General features: G+C 35.2%; 2 protein-coding genes across 3 annotated transcripts in view; one reads left to right on the top strand and one right to left on the bottom strand.

The window, feature by feature from the left end:
- Window positions 1-7,438, bottom strand: part of MED14 (mediator complex subunit 14) — a 33,447-nt gene extending 26,009 nt beyond the window's left edge. Inside the window, exons 1-13 of the mRNA XM_089714435.1 lie at window positions 6,966-7,438; window positions 6,577-6,804; window positions 6,082-6,286; window positions 5,786-5,918; window positions 5,470-5,704; window positions 5,004-5,217; window positions 4,465-4,682; window positions 3,288-3,447; window positions 3,010-3,150; window positions 2,604-2,721; window positions 2,270-2,412; window positions 1,675-1,915; window positions 991-1,128 (exon numbers count right to left, since the gene is read on the bottom strand). Coding sequence (XP_089570561.1) covers window positions 991-1,128; window positions 1,675-1,915; window positions 2,270-2,412; window positions 2,604-2,721; window positions 3,010-3,150; window positions 3,288-3,447; window positions 4,465-4,682; window positions 5,004-5,217; window positions 5,470-5,704; window positions 5,786-5,918; window positions 6,082-6,286; window positions 6,577-6,804; window positions 6,966-7,102 — 2,311 coding nt within the window. The 5' untranslated portion in view covers window positions 7,103-7,438. The remainder of the gene's footprint in view (window positions 1-990; window positions 1,129-1,674; window positions 1,916-2,269; window positions 2,413-2,603; window positions 2,722-3,009; window positions 3,151-3,287; window positions 3,448-4,464; window positions 4,683-5,003; window positions 5,218-5,469; window positions 5,705-5,785; window positions 5,919-6,081; window positions 6,287-6,576; window positions 6,805-6,965) is intronic.
- A 1,547-nt stretch (window positions 7,439-8,985) lies between these two features.
- Gclc (glutamate--cysteine ligase) lies at window positions 8,986-16,349 on the top strand. Of its 2 annotated transcripts, XM_089714503.1 has the most exons (12): window positions 8,986-9,211; window positions 9,313-9,478; window positions 9,653-9,764; window positions 10,815-10,998; window positions 11,124-11,296; window positions 12,886-13,085; window positions 14,038-14,234; window positions 14,399-14,570; window positions 14,718-14,915; window positions 15,093-15,227; window positions 15,471-15,652; window positions 15,953-16,349. In XM_089714503.1, exons 2-12 carry the CDS (start codon window positions 9,329-9,331, stop codon window positions 16,122-16,124), a joined length of 1,875 nt encoding a protein of 624 aa, XP_089570629.1. In that variant the 5' UTR covers window positions 8,986-9,211; window positions 9,313-9,328; the 3' UTR covers window positions 16,125-16,349. The 2 variants fall into 2 exon arrangements, with proteins under 2 accessions (XP_089570629.1, XP_089570628.1); XM_089714502.1 differs by having other exon boundaries at window positions 8,986-9,478.
- Window positions 16,350-16,840: the final 491 nt, after the last annotated feature.

Genomic DNA, 16,840 nt, shown 5'->3' on the forward strand with positions numbered 1-16,840 from the left:
TCAATTTTGACATTATTTATTTCCCAAAATTACAATAAAATAGTTTACGCCAACAAATATAACTTTTATTTTTATAACAATCCTACTTCCTACTAATGCGAAAGTTCATACATGTTTCAAAAGAAAAACTTTTACTTTTACTATTATTTCAATTTATCCGGTTTAATTAAGACTTAATATTGATACATATGATCATTATAAATACAAATAGGAATTAACAATATAACGAATACGTGGCACAACTAAAATTTTACCGATACCACCCGTGGTCATTCTCCTTTGTGGGTCATTTGTAACAGGATGGCGGTTCTACAGCGAAAAAAGAAAAATGATGGTCAGAACGCTGATACCGGATACCTTAAGATACTGTAATATAAAATATTACTAGATTAGATAAAATATTATAGGTAGTATCTTCACCGTGTGTGACGCGCTTTACATTCACGCCATCTAGAGTTAAATCTTTATCATTTTTGTATACGTCTGTGTGTGTAAACGACCCTGTATGCAATGACAGATGTTAAAACGCATAATTTTACCGAATTGGGTGGATTTTAAGGCAATGATATAACATATTTCAATAAAATATAATATTCAGTAACCGCCATGACTATTCCTAGGTTTGATGACTATTCCAATTACGCAAAAACTCAAATAAACTAGAAATGTAGAATTCAGCGCCATCTAGCGGGATATTGGCTGGGAACAGATCGTTGCAATCACCTTAAACTTGTTACATTATTAAGATGGAACTTATTTTATGTATGGAGGTGGGCGTTGGCATCCGTGCCACAGCTCTTATGCTTTTACGGATGTCATCGTAATTTAAGTTTATGTACAATTTGTTATTATGTTCCAAATAAAGAATTTTTGAATTTTGAATTTGAGTTATTATTCTACTTTAAGATATATATTTTTTTTATATTTTCAGATACATGTCTGTTCCCATGCAGAAATAAAATTGTCATCCATTGGGTTACGTGTATTTACCTTGAGCAGGCCTTAACATGAAATCATGTAGCAAAGTGTGTAGATGTACGATAGCCGCCCAGTCCGCGAGGAAGGCGTCTGCAGTGCGACCCGCGTCTGTACCCAGCTCATATTGCAAGTACACGCAACGACGCTCTCCTATTGACAATAGATTTAATTGTAAAAAATATATACGATTTCATGTGACGTACCAATCATCGCAAATTTCGCACATTTGCCGAGTCCACCATTTCGAGGCTTTACACATTGCACATAATTGCGGATATTACTTATAATTGTGTTTTATTGTAAGTATAGTAGAGCCATTTTAATAGGCAACATTTGACAGTTCAACAAAATTCAACAACGCAACCTAGTAACGACAACATAGAATAACATGATATTTCGTTTTATTAGAACTGCACATTTGCTTAACTTTTTTCAATTACGATTACATCTTTATAATAATAATGACCGACACAAGTAATTTTAAGATTTGATTTTACTGATAAACCATTCTAAACATAATAAACAATATCTTCGAAGATAAAATTGATAGACATCAAATGTTGCCTATTAAATTGGCTCGACTATAATAAATTATAATAATTTTTTATAGTCGAATTAGTAGTAACAAAATAAGTATGAAACTCAGCACAATCTATAATAATATTGTCTTACAAACATTCAAAAAACGGAACACACCTTGTTCCTTAGGGTTAGGAGTTCGCACGGGTGACCCGTGAAACACAAATTCCGCGGTCCACACTCTCGCCTGGTTCTTCGTAGTGAGGCGTACGGTAGCCGCAAGCAGGCGTGCTCGTAGTGCCGCTGCTGCGTGGGGAGGTGCCCCCTCTGCGAGCGGTAGAGATACGATACGCATGCCTAGCGCTGAGCCGCTCCACTCGGGTTGCACGCCGCCGTGTGTAACACCGCGGTTCGACAACTGGTAAAATACAGGTAAATTAGACGAATAAAAGTATAGTTGTTATGTACAAGATATTAAAATTCATCGAACGATGTACAGGATACTGAGACAAATAACATGTCTAAACATAGATAACGTAAATGAACATGTTTGGAAATTGAGTCTCATTCAGCTATTTCGTAATTCCATTAATAGTCAGTTATATAGGAATGTCAAGTGTGATTCGTAAAAATTGTAGTGCCTTCATTTGCATTTGGCACATTTTTTAAATATTTGATACCAAATGCAAAAAAGGCACAATTTATCTACATAAAAAACGTAAATAGATGTTTAATAAATAAATCCAAATATACTCCAATAATAATAAAATACCTCTTGAGCCAAATTAACGAAAGGCACTCTTTCGTCGGCTGCAGCGACCACGTGCGCGAGCTCGGGCAGGAAGTACGCGGGCTGCCGCACCTTCACCGCTTTGGTGGAACTTGCGGACAACTTGCGTTTGCCTGGCTGCATACCTGAATAATTCAGAGAAAATATAGTATAAATCTTGTACTAATACTATTCGCAATTGAGGTAATCGTTCTGTTAGACAGTGTAAAAATGAGGGAGTTAAATTTACAGAAAACTGACACTTTGGGGCATTAAACTATAGATATTTAACTGAATTTAATTCTCAGTATAAAATTGCGCAGTACTGTGAATGTACCTGGAGTATCCAGAGGTGTGAAAGGTCCATGTGTCAGCGTAAAAGTATCAAGTTCAACTAATGAATGGAGTTTCAAAAAACATCTTGCTGTCGCCGGTGACGCGCTGGTCGTGGATGACTATAAAATAAAAAAAATATTAATCATTTTAACTTCATTCTAGGCACTAGTTTATCACAACGCTGTCCTTTATTTTTTGTTGTTGTAACATAGCATACTATGTCATGAATTAGCGGAATAATGTAATGGGAAAAATAAAGGAATAATATAATGTTCTTAATTATAAATTTTTACCAAATTTTTCTATTTACGTAAATAGTTTTTATAGTATTGTAAATAATTATAACAATATAATATTATGAAATAGACCAATATTATGTAGACAAAATAAAGTACACATATACGCACTTCGTCCTCGCACTCGTCGGGCGTGCACCTGCGCGCGCCGGCCAGGTGGAACGAGAGCGCCACGCTGCACGCGCTGCCGCTGTTCGTGCTGCTGCTCGTCGTCGCCGTGCTGCCCGCAGCCACCTCTTTCATTTCTACCACCTGACATTGCCGATCCTCAATTAAAACACACATTTATACACGATTTTTTAAAGTAGAAAGATTCTTTACGATATTAGCCTGACAAGGGAAAGTTTATATGAAATTCATTAAAAAAGTGCTCTAAATAAATCACTTACTAGTATGTGATCGGTATGCCGATGTAAGGTCACATACAGGCGGTCAGGCGACAACTTGCTGAGCGGATGATCCGCTCCGTGCAGAAAGGGCAAGTGTTCACACACACTTGCAGGTAAGTGTTGAAGTGTTTTCTCACAACGACGTGCCACCAACCAGAACCTTTTAAAAATTTGAGATATTAAATTATTTTTTTATTATCTATATGCTACAGTCAAAACCCTGAACCAGTCAATACCCTTATTGTCGGTTATTAAGGTTATTGACAAAGGGCGTCGGTTAATACCCTTATTGACTGATTATATCTGAGAAAATCAGTTAATAAGGTTATTGACCGTCACCCTTAGTCAATAACCTTATTGACTGATTTAAAGAGCAGACATTCATTCAATATAGGTTTTAACCAACGTACTGAATAGATTTTAACACTTAAATCTTTATATAATGAGCAAGTATAACAATAGCGAGTTTTACTTGCTCATTACAGAAAGGTTTAAGTGTCAAATTCGACCCAGTAGGTTAGGTTAGGTTTGAACTGCTACCTTCACGCACGAGCCGTGCGAGCGAAGCGAGCGTGCCGCGGCAGCGGCCGGCGAGTGCCATAACCGACTCGCTATTGTTTTACCACCATTACAGGAAGATTTAAGTGTTAAAATCTATTCAGTATGTTGGTTAAAACATATATTGACTGAATGTCTGCTCTTTAAATCAGTCAATAAGGATATTGACCGACGCCCTTAGTCAATAACCTTAATTATCGTCAATAAGGATATTGACTGGTTCAGGGTTTTGACTTTAACATATATACATTAAAATGAAACCCGTTTTCCTTGGTCACGGCATCACGCGTGAACAGGTGGACCGATTTCGATAATTCTTTTTTGATTATATTCCTTGAAGTACGAGGATGGTTCTTCTGTAGAGAAAACGTAAATATGTACCACGGGCGAAGCCGGGGCGGACCGCTAGTTAGATATAAAAATTTGATTAATTTCAAAAATAACCTCTCAAGGCCTTAAAATATTCCGCTACCTTGACCACTAATTAATGTTTACAATTTGCTTAATCCTTACTCACTACACTTAATTTGGCTTATAATACCAACAAAGTCAAATCGGTTCAATCCTTCTAAATGAAAGCAAGTGTTTATTTCTCAAACGCGCAACAAGCGCAACATACCTAAGCTGCGTGAGCATCGGTCGCAGCGCTCTCAGGTCAGCCGCAGCTAGCACGGCAGCCAGCTCGGCCATCTTGGGCGTGGCGGGGTATGCGGGCACGCGCGCGCGCAGCTTGCCGCCGTGCGCGCCCACCGACACCAGCAGCTGCTCCGCGCGCAGGCACGGCGACACCACCGAGCACGCCAGCACGCACGGCCACCCGCCCACCATGCACTCCACCTTGTGCAAATTATATTTATCTTTATTATTGGTTTACGTTATATTTACAGAAAAGATTCTTACAGTGACTTATACGAATGAACGTTTTATTTTCATTTGAAATATAGTTATCAAATTAAATTAAGTTGTAAATAAGACAGATAACTAAATAACAGAAAAATAAGAATAATAATTTAATAATTAGAAGTAGAAGTCGAGATTCTGAATATTTTTTTGTTTAAATATTTTAAAACAGACTGTGTACAAATGCGTTACAATGACATAGTGTTAAAAAAAAAGTATAAAAATTACGATATAAAATTTAATATTTCGAAAACATACCCCCAAATCGTTCAACAGCACTTTAAGGTCATTAAGCCGTTGCCGTGACCGCACGTGCACGGTGTGCGCAAGAAGCCGCTCCATAGACGGCGCGTGCGGTGTGAGCGCGGCCGCGACCCTCTCGCCGCCTGCAAGTGCGGGCACGTGCCACACGCACAGCGACTCGCCCTCCGCGCCTATGATCAACCGGTAACCTAGCTCGCAACCCAGCTCCCTATAGGAAAAGTAAAATTATGTTGATTGGCGACTTTGTAAAAATAAAGAGCGTGTGTGCCGAGCACACGTGACAGAAGTGAAATTTCTATGGAAAGATATAACGATACCAAAATCGTCGTAATCTATAAATAGAAGTAGTACTTGATAAATTAATGACCAAATCTCACATCAATCACCTTCTAAAGAAATCTTACTTATTGATTAATATTAAAACCATTTATAAAGTAACCGTGATATATTTTTTAATTACCTCCAATAAGAGACTTGTAGTTTTTGTCCAGGTATGTATTTATCCACTTGTAAATGGCGTGCTAATCGATCTCTACATAACCTCAAAGTTTGGGTATACAAAAGTTCCAAAGATAGAGATCGACAGAAGAATCGTAATGCTGTGAGGGCTCCATTCAAGCCAGCGGCGGCCAGACGTGCTTGAGCTACACCTCTTAACCAGTTCAACTGAGAACTGTGTACTAAAGGTTTCCCTTCTGAAAAATAAATTAAAATTTTTCAGCAGGAAAATCAATAAATATCTAATAAGTTGACGTATATTGTTTGGTTATACTTACCACCAGTTTCATTATCTTGTATTAGAATAGCAATATCTAATAAACGCCAAGGCACATTTGGTCCATCACCCATCACTGTTAAAGAGACACTAAACTCTTGACCCACTGTAAAAGTGGCTCTTCCATTTTCAACCTTAAATATAAAGAACAAAATTAATAATTAATTTACTTTGAGTCATAGTTTAAACAGTATGTGGTTATAGTATAAAAGGTTAAATAATGAAGATTAACTTAAATAACGGTTATCAGTAAGTTCTATATTCGCTACAGAATCATTAGTAATTATCAAATTTTACCTTTAAATTTCTAACATCACACGGTAAGGAGGCTGTTGTTAATCTTTGACGAACAATATGAGCAAGAGCTCGCAATGTTGACCTTCTTTCAGTAGGAGTGAGAGAAGGAGGAGGAACCAGACGTTCACGTATCACAGCTGGAAGTCTACTGTATGTGCCTAATGTTAACACTTCCACTGCTGCAGCCATGTGGAATGTTGGTAACCTGTAAAATATTGTTGCTTATAGAGAAATTGATACAGGGAGTTTCCTCTAGTCAAAAACAAGTCCATTTATGGACATAATATGGGGTTTATTCATTCCCCTTATTGAATAATTCTACATTCAATTTTATAATTCAAGAATTCAGTTTTAAGAAAAATAAAGTGTTTATATCAATAATAAATTAAATACCATGCAAACACATGAATACATAGTCTCAAAATACATTTATAATAACAAATTAGCTAATCCAGGAATGAAACTTTTTCTATGGAAGCATTAACATGTGCATACCTGGCATGGACTAGAGTTTCTCGAGCTACTCTTGCTAGAACATCTGCTGTTTCCACAAAAAGAAGAGCTTGTTTGTCCAAAAATGCCATAATATGGGCTGATCTATCTACTTTAGTAGCACTGCTAGCCCACTTGACGAGCGCTAACAGGCGTACAAATAGTTGCCGTGTGCGAGCACTAAATTTGTAAATTTCAATCTTACGCTCCATATCTGTTTTACGGGGTAACCTGAAATGCAAACAAATATTTAATCAGTTCATAAAATATAGACATTAAGATTTCAAACACTGAAACATTGGCTCTGTTATTCAAGCAATTAATATGATTACATACATCTAAATACAACAATATAAAGACAATAACAATATGAACAGAAGAAAAGCACTTACAACTCGGCTAAAACTGTTAATTCATCATAAGTTCTTTGGACTATGAAATCTATTAACAGTCCCAGTGAGATAGAGCCTCCCCGGGCACCGCCACCTTCGGTACCCTGGGTACATCCTTCTATAGAGACAGGAACCATGGTTGAAGGTATTGTAATTAATATTCTCACAGAAATAAATAAGCCGCCCTAGTGTAGCTTAACTTTCATTTTAGACGCTACTTGCATAGAGTATTGGTCATTTAAAATTTAATAATTTTAGCATGTATCGTTTTTTATGGTTATTACATTATAAAAATATGATTTAGTATTTATCACAAAAGTCAGGTTCCAAACAAATGGCGAAAATAAATCACAATCACCACAACAATCTCTAATAAATCCACCGCGACTATAATATTTTATTACTAGAATTCCAAATATATATTTATAATGTTGCTATGTAGTAAAATTGAAAGTCGCTGGCTGTCATTCTAAACAGATTATATAATATACTACGTAGTACCAAGCTGTACCAAGTACGCACGAAAAAAAACGGAGAAGTAAAAAATAAAAAAGATTTTATATTATTAATTTCTGCACATTATTTAGATGTGCTCACAGATGTGCTATTTACTAAATAGTTTTGATATGTAACACTGAACATTATCGTCCGACAGCACACGGGCATATCGGTGTCGGCTCCGATATCCGATATCGGACCGGACTATGTGAAAGACAGTTCTAAACTTAGAGTATAGATAGTATCTATAGAGTGCGAACAACCAAGTGGGAACAGTAGGCACAGGTGGGAACAACACGACGTTCCCGCCGCGCGCGCTCGTAGTCGTGGTTGAGTGCTGACGAAGTGCGTTGCTCTGGATTTTTATTCATATCTAGGAGTAAACATGGTGAAATGTGCAGTTATATCTTGCAAAAACGATACTAGAAAATACACAAAATTGAAATCCAGTATCACATTTCATCAGTAAGTCGATTGTTATACTTATTTTTATGAAAATAAATCTAGCATCGCGGGGGTGAAGGGGAGGTGGGAGGCGGACACGCGCAGGCTCGCTCGCGCACCTCACTGCCGCCACGTGATCTTAGTGATGTGACCTGACCAACGCTGTACTCGATATAAAGTTTACTAGAAGAACTATATTTTAACAAATTATTTATTTAACTTTAAAATTAAAACTCTTTTAAAAATGTATTATAAATAAATTTGTGGTGTGTTTTGTATGATAGACTTTCTAATATTATGAATGCAAATGTATTATAGTGTAAATGTAAAGTATGTAATGTTACGATATATTTTCTGAAATATCGCTAAATTGATTTTGAACATTTTATAGTAGAATGGATAAAATTAAATAAAAAAATTATTTATATGATTTATTATATTATCATTTTAAATAACTAATTATTTCTTATTTTTATTTAACATTTTTAAAACATTATTATTATTGTTTCATTTATTATTAAAGAAATAGCACCAAACCCGAATTTTTATTTTATTAACTTTAACATCGAACTCGTTTTTCTGATATTCATAAACATATTTTTTTTAAGTACTTAAAATTAATACAAGAAATATTCAAATGGAATAAACACTTTATTCCCCTTGGCAAACAAATTTAAAATGACATATTTATACTTTACTCATACATTTCTCCTTAAATAACATATTGAACATAAAATTTACAAAAGATACATATTTATTTACATAACTTATCGATAGCTCGGCACGCAATTGATACCTACCTACCCATCCCTATTTGTCACACACACATCTATATACCTATTATCTATAGCTCATCTGCCTACGATGCGCACTGAGGAATTTGTGCAATACACTCGCTCTATACTACTGTAATAATTTAAACTCTAAGGTTCTAAATCATACATTTTACTTAGCCCCCATATCGGATATCCGCTATCGGCGTCCGATATCCGATATCGGATCGGATAATGTGAAAACGCTCTGAGGCACAGTCAAAATTTGACTTTGACATCAATTACTGACAATCTGTGCTGACAATGACAGAAGATTGTTGTCTTTCTGAAGTCATTTGTATTAGTTGTGTAAATTGAATTTTTAAATTAAATATTTTGATTGCAAATGAACTTAGTCATACTTACAATCACTATGGAACATATATAATAACACAGCCGTTCGCATTCTATACTCAAACTAAACTAACTCTCAAATCGATTAAATTAACGTATACTTTACACAATATTTCACCACCGCGAAGCCAATTACTGGTACCTATACAGTAAATGAATATTGCTTTAATATTAGGAAAATTCTGTTATAGTGGTGTATGTTTGAAAAGTGTGTGCAAATCGCTTGTTAATCCTTTTAGAATCCAAGTGCTTAGAATGGGATTACTTACCGAAGGAAGCCCTTTGACTTGGGAAGAAACAAAAGCTTTAGCAGAACATGTGCGCCAGCACGGAATTGAACAATTCATAAATTTGTATAAGAAACTCAGAGATCGAACTGGAGATGTACTTAAATGGGGGGATGAGGTAAGACTTTATTTTTTAATTTAATTTAAAACTTCCGTGTTCTTGTATGTATGTAACTATGGTGCTGTGTGGTGGACATAATGTTGCGGCCCTTGGGTCCGTAATCATCCGTCCTTTTTTGTAAACTTGTTGGAAATTTAAGTAATTATAAAATTATAAATCATTGTTTTTCAGGTAGAATATATTATTGTAAAATTTGATGATGAAAATCAACGTGCAACAGTTAGCCTGAGAGCTGATGAGATTCTACCTGAATTACAAAAGAAAGAAATAGAAGATCCTCAAAGTAACTATTATTTATTTAAAATATGTTTTGACTTAACAACTACTCCATAATTTTTTTTATATGACGAAGCTGGTCTAAATTAATTTTATTGTATGATATGAATTAATTTTTACTAAACCTACTGTGTCATGATTGAGTTGTTTTATAATGAATTGACTTCAATGTAATGGCCTTCATGCTTCATTGCACATGACTCATTGTTGGTTCAAAATATTAAGTATAGTTATTATTTAACTATTTCAAACATTTTATTATCAAATGTAATCATTAAAAAATCTTACTTATATGTATAATTTCAATGCATTTATTTAAAAACATATGAATTCAAATCAAAATATTCATTTAGAGCTTCTTTGTAGTATCTTTTTGTAGAAGCAGTTAACTGTTATTAGATAAGATAACACACAGTATGATGATTGTTCAAAAATGCCTTGAACAGATTACAGTCAATAATTAAATGTATGTTATTCATACATATAATCAACTGCTAGTTTAATTAGAAAATTGCAATTCATCATGTTAATTGAATATAGGCTGAATGCATGACTGTTTGTCTATCAAATTTATGAATCAATTATGTACATATCAAAAATCTTGTTCTTACCAATCACTAAAAATAAAAAATAAGCTATTAAAAAATTTCTCAGATTATGACTTTATCAATGCTGCTTGGAAAACATAAAGGATATCTCAACTTACATGTTGAATAAACATTCAAAACAGCACTTGTTTAGAAATGTAAACTTATAGGCTTTCATGTTATTTGAGTCATATTTCAGCAACAAGATTTCAGTGTTAGCCCGTCACGCGTCCTACTATAACATACTGATTTAATTACGAGCAAATAATGTACGTAGGACGCGTGAAGCTTTAAAGAACAAATTATTTCATATTTTCTATATTGACATCCAGCAAACTCATCTATAGGATTTGTAAAAAAAATAAAAAATATTGAAGTAATTAATGGTAGTTTATTACTATTACTTGGTTTTAATTGTTTAGTTAGTATAAATGTGTGCTAAGTTATCCAATTTTTTGTTTACTTACTAGATGTAAAATCTTTGTGGCGGCCAGAATATGGTGCATACATGATAGAGGGTACACCAGGAAAACCTTATGGAGGCCTTTTAGCACATTTCAATATTGTAGAGGCCAATATGAAGTTCCGTAGAGCTGAAGCTAGTACATTATTGAAAGATGGTGAAGTTATAATGAGTATTACAAATTTTCCAAGGTAATACAATATTTTTAACATTGATATATTAAAATTGTTAATTTATTTTAAGAAATTAAATGCATTTAAAAACTATAATTTGTAAAACAAATTTGATTTTAACTTTGAATTCATATTGTTTCTAGGTTAGGCTGTCCAGGGTTTACAAGCCCGCCTTACAAACCAACACCAAGTTCAGGTGTGACCAGGTCACATTTCTTTCCTGATGAATCCATCTATCCTGGGCATCCTCGCTTCAAGACCCTAACATCTAACATAAGACACAGAAGAGGAGAGAAGGTGGCAGTAAATTTACCAAGTATGTTAAATTAGAAATAGTTAGACTATTATATAACTTGTTTCTCAATCTCAATAAAAAAATATTTATATAAAACAATAACACATGTAGAAGTTTTTTTTCATTTGAGCAGGAAGTGAATAGTACTATATTATCATACTTAGTTATCTAGACCGCAAGTGGTAAAAACAAACTATGATATTGTCAATGATTCAATGTTTATTCTGCAAGTCATCAATTATAAACATAATATTATAGTAAAAAATAAGGTGTATGGTTGTTTACAATTATAATTATGTATGTTATTTATTAAAGCGCAATAACTCTTTTCCTTCCTATTTGAAGCTAATAGTTTGTGGTTTACCAATCTAAATATTTATTTTTGAGTAATATTAGAGTGTACTATGTAAAGTACACAAGCCTCTATTAAACTCGTAACAAGAAGCATTTATCAATATTGATATGTCATCATGGCGCATTTACACATTCGTGTGAACATCGCCGCGTTACTTCAACATTCGTCTACGAGTGTCGTCACGACTCACGAACCATTGTTCAAACAATCGTACGTAAGTTCGTGAATCGTGATCGTCCTAAAAACTGCTCGTAATACTACGGCCACACTACCGTGATATGCCAATAATTATTGCCACAACTTTAACAACACCTAGGTGTAACCATGACTTATGGCCATAATTCTACAATGCCAATCAATATGACAAATGGCGGTAGGCAATAGCTCCGGCGGCGGTATTCTTTCGCACATCAAAGAAGATTACCGCAGTAATTATTGCGTATGCGGCCACACTACCGTTTGTCCAGTTTGCAATATGAGCTCACCGGCGACGCACGTATCGACCGACATGGAGTGGTCAAATGATAAAGCGCTCGATGGCGCAAATTTTTGGATTTCTTGGAATTCTTCTCTTTGGGATCTTGGGGATAACCAACAGAAGAACTATAAAAATCGCAGTGTACACAATGATGCGTGGCGTCGGATCAAACAAAATTTATCATTTCCAAGTACAATAGATGATTTGAAAAAGAAATAATCCTTTTTAAAAAGAAAGAATCCTTGATGAATTATTACAGAAACCATATTATATATTAATTATTAACTAATATTTTTTTTGCTGCAGTAAATGCCAATAATTACCGACATATCTAGGTAAACTCTAGTGTAACCACACCAGTTCATGCAGTAATTTAGACGGTAATTTAATGCCATAATTATTGCGGTAACAGCCCGGTAGACGGTAAGGTAGTGTGGCCGTAGCATAATACGCGTCTCGTCGCGAATACGCGAATAAGGCAAATATATGCATATTTTTACATCTGTTCGTTATTATCTTCTCTATTTACATGAATGCGTAAATGCATCATCACATATTTGATTACTTACAAATATAAACATAACAAAAAAATGTTAATTTCATGTACTATTAAACAGCGGAGTTGATAAAGTACCGTTTAACATTACAGTTTGATTAAAAATCCTGTCCTATGTCTACTACTAGGAAACTTTATTCAATTTTAATTTATTTGCAGCGTTTTATGCATTTATTTACAATTTTAATTAACAAAATACACATATTAACGTTTCTTTGCAGTATTCCGCGATGTCAATACAAAGATACCTGTAGATAATTATCACGAGCTTGAGAAGGGAGTGGCTCAGCCCGATTGTGTGTACATGGACGCAATGGGGATGGGCATGGGCTGCTGTTGCTTGCAGCTTACGTTCCAAGCGTGCTGCATTACTGAAGCCCGCACTCTCTACGATCAACTAGCACCTTTATGCCCAATTATGGTGAATATACATTTTTGGTGCTTTTAAGTTGAGGAGAAAAAAAAAATTTCTATTTTATATTATGTACATTTGTACAATATGATTGTATTGGTCCAGTGATATGAATGCATTAATTTAAAATAACATGACATAGTTGACTACGACTTTCGCCGTAACATAGATAATTATTCATTGAAATCTTTAATTACAATAGTCAATAATTCTATATATTTACATTTTACATTGTAAATACAAGTACGTAAAACTTGATTGGTTATCATTCCGAAACAAGGTTATCGACTTTTTAATTATTTTATGAGACTGTAAGAGCGTATACGCACTATGCGGGTAGCCGTCCGGCTGACCGCAAGCACAATTATGTACGTAATATTCATTTCTATGCGCACTGCGATGCGGCTACCGCAGACCGCACAGTGCGCATAGAAATGAATATTCCGTACATAATTGTGCTTGCGGTCAGCCGGACGGCTACCCGCAATGCGGCTACCCGCATAGTGCGTATACGCTCTAACTATGTCTAAGAGCTATATTCGGTTGAATTATATATATTAAAATTATACTTGTGAAAAACTACAAGGCCATATATCAACTAACAACTTGATATTTATTTAATGTTTTAATTTTCTACTAGCTAAGATAAATCCTTATCTGTGTTATACTCAATTATAATTTCCTATATTTATTTAATATGCGATAATGTTATTTTTGGATAAACGATCAATTAACATTTTTTGTTTCTAAGATACTAACTATAATAATTATTATTTTAATCTCATTTTTTTTTTAATTAATAAGATCTTATCGCTTTAATAAGATAAACAATCTATCTATCTACGCAACAAATTTTCAAATTAAAAACAATGATGCCCCAGATTTGGACCAAATGTGGTTTCCACTCATGAAAAATTGAAATGTCATATATCAAAGCTCCTTTCATCATTGCGTGTTTCAGTTGGCCTTATCGGCAGCGTCGCCGATATACCGCGGCTACCTCACGGACGTGGACTGTCGCTGGAACGTAATATCCGCGTCTGTGGACTGCCGCACGCGGGAGGAGCGTGGGCTCGAACCGCTTAAAAATAATAAGTTCCGAATTCAGAAATCACGCTATGACTCCATCGACTCCTATCTGTCGCCGGAGCATGAGAAGTGTGTGAACTTTTTAAGTATAATTTTTTTCGTTATCGTACTTGTTAACCTTTAGCTTAAAGAAGATATGGAAATGACTCATTTTACTTTGTAACTTTCGAAATAATTGATGATTTTAGAGTTTTTAACTCTTGTTATAAATGTTATCGTGCAATTTTTTTCAGATACAATGATATACAAATAGTGCACGATCCCAACATATACCGACGCCTTCGCGAGGGCGGCATCGATCACCCGCTTGCGTTGCATGTTGCTCATTTGTTTATTCGGGATACCGTATCTCTGTTCTCCGAAAAAGTCAACCAAGATGACGAAAATGACACTGACCATTTTGAGGTCAGTTCAAATCCTAATTATAAAGTTTTGTTAAAAAAAATTAACAAAAAATACATACATACAATTTTTTTTAATTCTAGTATTTAATGTGAGATCTTTTTAATACATCGAATTGACGCGTTCAAATAGAAACCCGTGGTGTTCTAGAACATTCAGTCGACGAACTGGCAGACGATGCGCTTCAAGCCGCCGCCGCCAAACTCGCGTATTGGCTGGCGCGTTGAGTTCCGCCCGTGCGAGGCGCAGCTCACGGACTTCGAGAACGCGGCTTATGTTTGCTTTGTGGTCCTGCTCACGCGCGTTATACTGTCCTATCGGTTGAACTTTGTTCTACCTATTAGTAAGGTATGTTAACTATTTATAAAAATTTGTGAAATAAATATAATTTCTCAAATACAATCAAACAAAAATAGATTATAATTAATATAAAACGCATTGCATTGCATCAAAAAAGCAGAACTAATGACGACTAAAAAATTACATCATATATACAAATTACTATAAGATGCAGTTATTGTGCAGGTGGACGAGAACATGCAGCGCGCACAGCGGCGCGGCGCGTGCACACAGGAAAAGTTCTGGTTCCGCCGCGACGTGCGGTCGCCCGACGCCGATGTGTACGCTGAGATGACCATCAACGAGATCGTCAACGGAAAGGCATGTTGTTATGCAGTTATCTGTTTTAATATATTGTATTCAATATCATTTTTACTAGATCTTGTTCCAAGGCCGGGGTCCGGGGATCACTTCAATATACATACGTTTGACATAATTTGATTAGTTTTAGTATTTAACATTGTACATTACTTATAAGTTGGAATGATGTGTCCCAACCTATCCTACTAGATGGAGTGTACTTGCTTGAATCTACCCGTCTATTGACAATACATGTGTCCCCAGGACGGCGTGTTCCCGGGTCTGGTGCCGCTGATCGAGTCGTACCTGTCGGGCATGGACGTGGACGCGGACACGCACTGCTCGGTGCAGCAGTACCTCAAGCTGATCCAGCGCCGCGCCGCCGGCGAGATCTCCACCATGGCCACCTGGATGCGCGAGTTCGTCACGCAACACCCCGCCTACCAGTGAGTTAATTATTTATATACATGAAGATCTTAATTTAGAAATAGAAATGCCACATAATTCGAATCTAAGTTTATGAAAAGGATAATCTCTGAACAAGAAAACACGTAAATATGTACTAAGAAATTTAGAAAATGTCTTATAAGAAATTTTCTAAAGTAGTCGCAAAATATTGCGACGTGATATTTTTCTTATATTAGCCGGTTTATTGTTTTCCATTTTTCAATATAAGACTTATTATTTCGACCAATATTGGCTTATAATGCCTGTTCCGTTATTTTGATTATAATGTACCATTTCAGGAAGGACTCGGTTGTGTCGGAGAAGATAAACTATGATTTGTTGAAGACAGCCCACGGTATACAAACGGGCTCGATCCCGGCGCCCACGCTGCTCGGCAGCAGCAACGTATCCAAGACTAACGAAGACATTCCCAAAGCATTTACTAAAATGATGAACAAAGACTGTCCCTAAATTTTACCCACAATACATACACGTAGTGCCTTCCGACTAGCGGCTTCGGTTTTTGGGCTTTGTTACTATACTCACTCCTACAATAATAATTTAAAAATGTTTATTAGTTATTTTATATGAGATAGTTAAATAGTTCTTTAGAAGGGTTTTACATGGAAAACTAAAAAGGTTTATGAATTTTATCGGTGAAATTATACATTTTTATTGACATCCCATATTAATTCTTTACTATAGTAGAGCCATTTTAATAGGCAACATTTGACAGTTCAACAAAATTCAACAACGTAACCTAGTAACGACGACATAGAATAACATGATATTTCGTTTTGTTAGAACTGCACATTTGCTTAACTTTTTTCAATTACGATTACATATTTATAATAATAATGACCGATGCAACTAATTTTAAGATTTGATTTTACTGATAAACCATTCTAAACATAATAAACATTTTCTTATTTAAAGAACTGACGTCGCTACAATTTTGTGTCAATAAACCTTTTTTCTTTATAAATACTAGAGACGTTACTCTAAAAATCGAAATCTGACATCTAGAATCGAATGCATTGGTTACTTGGGAATAAAAATCATCATAAATTATTGACATGTGTTTCAAGTTCGATTGACAATTATTTCAAGTCCGTATCGATTAATTCGCTTTAATCGATGTTTTTAAGCAGGTTACCACCCTATGAAGATAAAATTGATAGACGTCA

The sequence above is a fragment of the Colias philodice genome, chromosome 3, assembly GCF_061535455.1.
Source record: "Colias philodice isolate Cphi_HAF_F1 chromosome 3, ilColPhil1 Martin Lab GWU primary, whole genome shotgun sequence".
In the NCBI taxonomy this organism is placed as follows: Eukaryota; Metazoa; Arthropoda; class Insecta; order Lepidoptera; family Pieridae; genus Colias; species Colias philodice.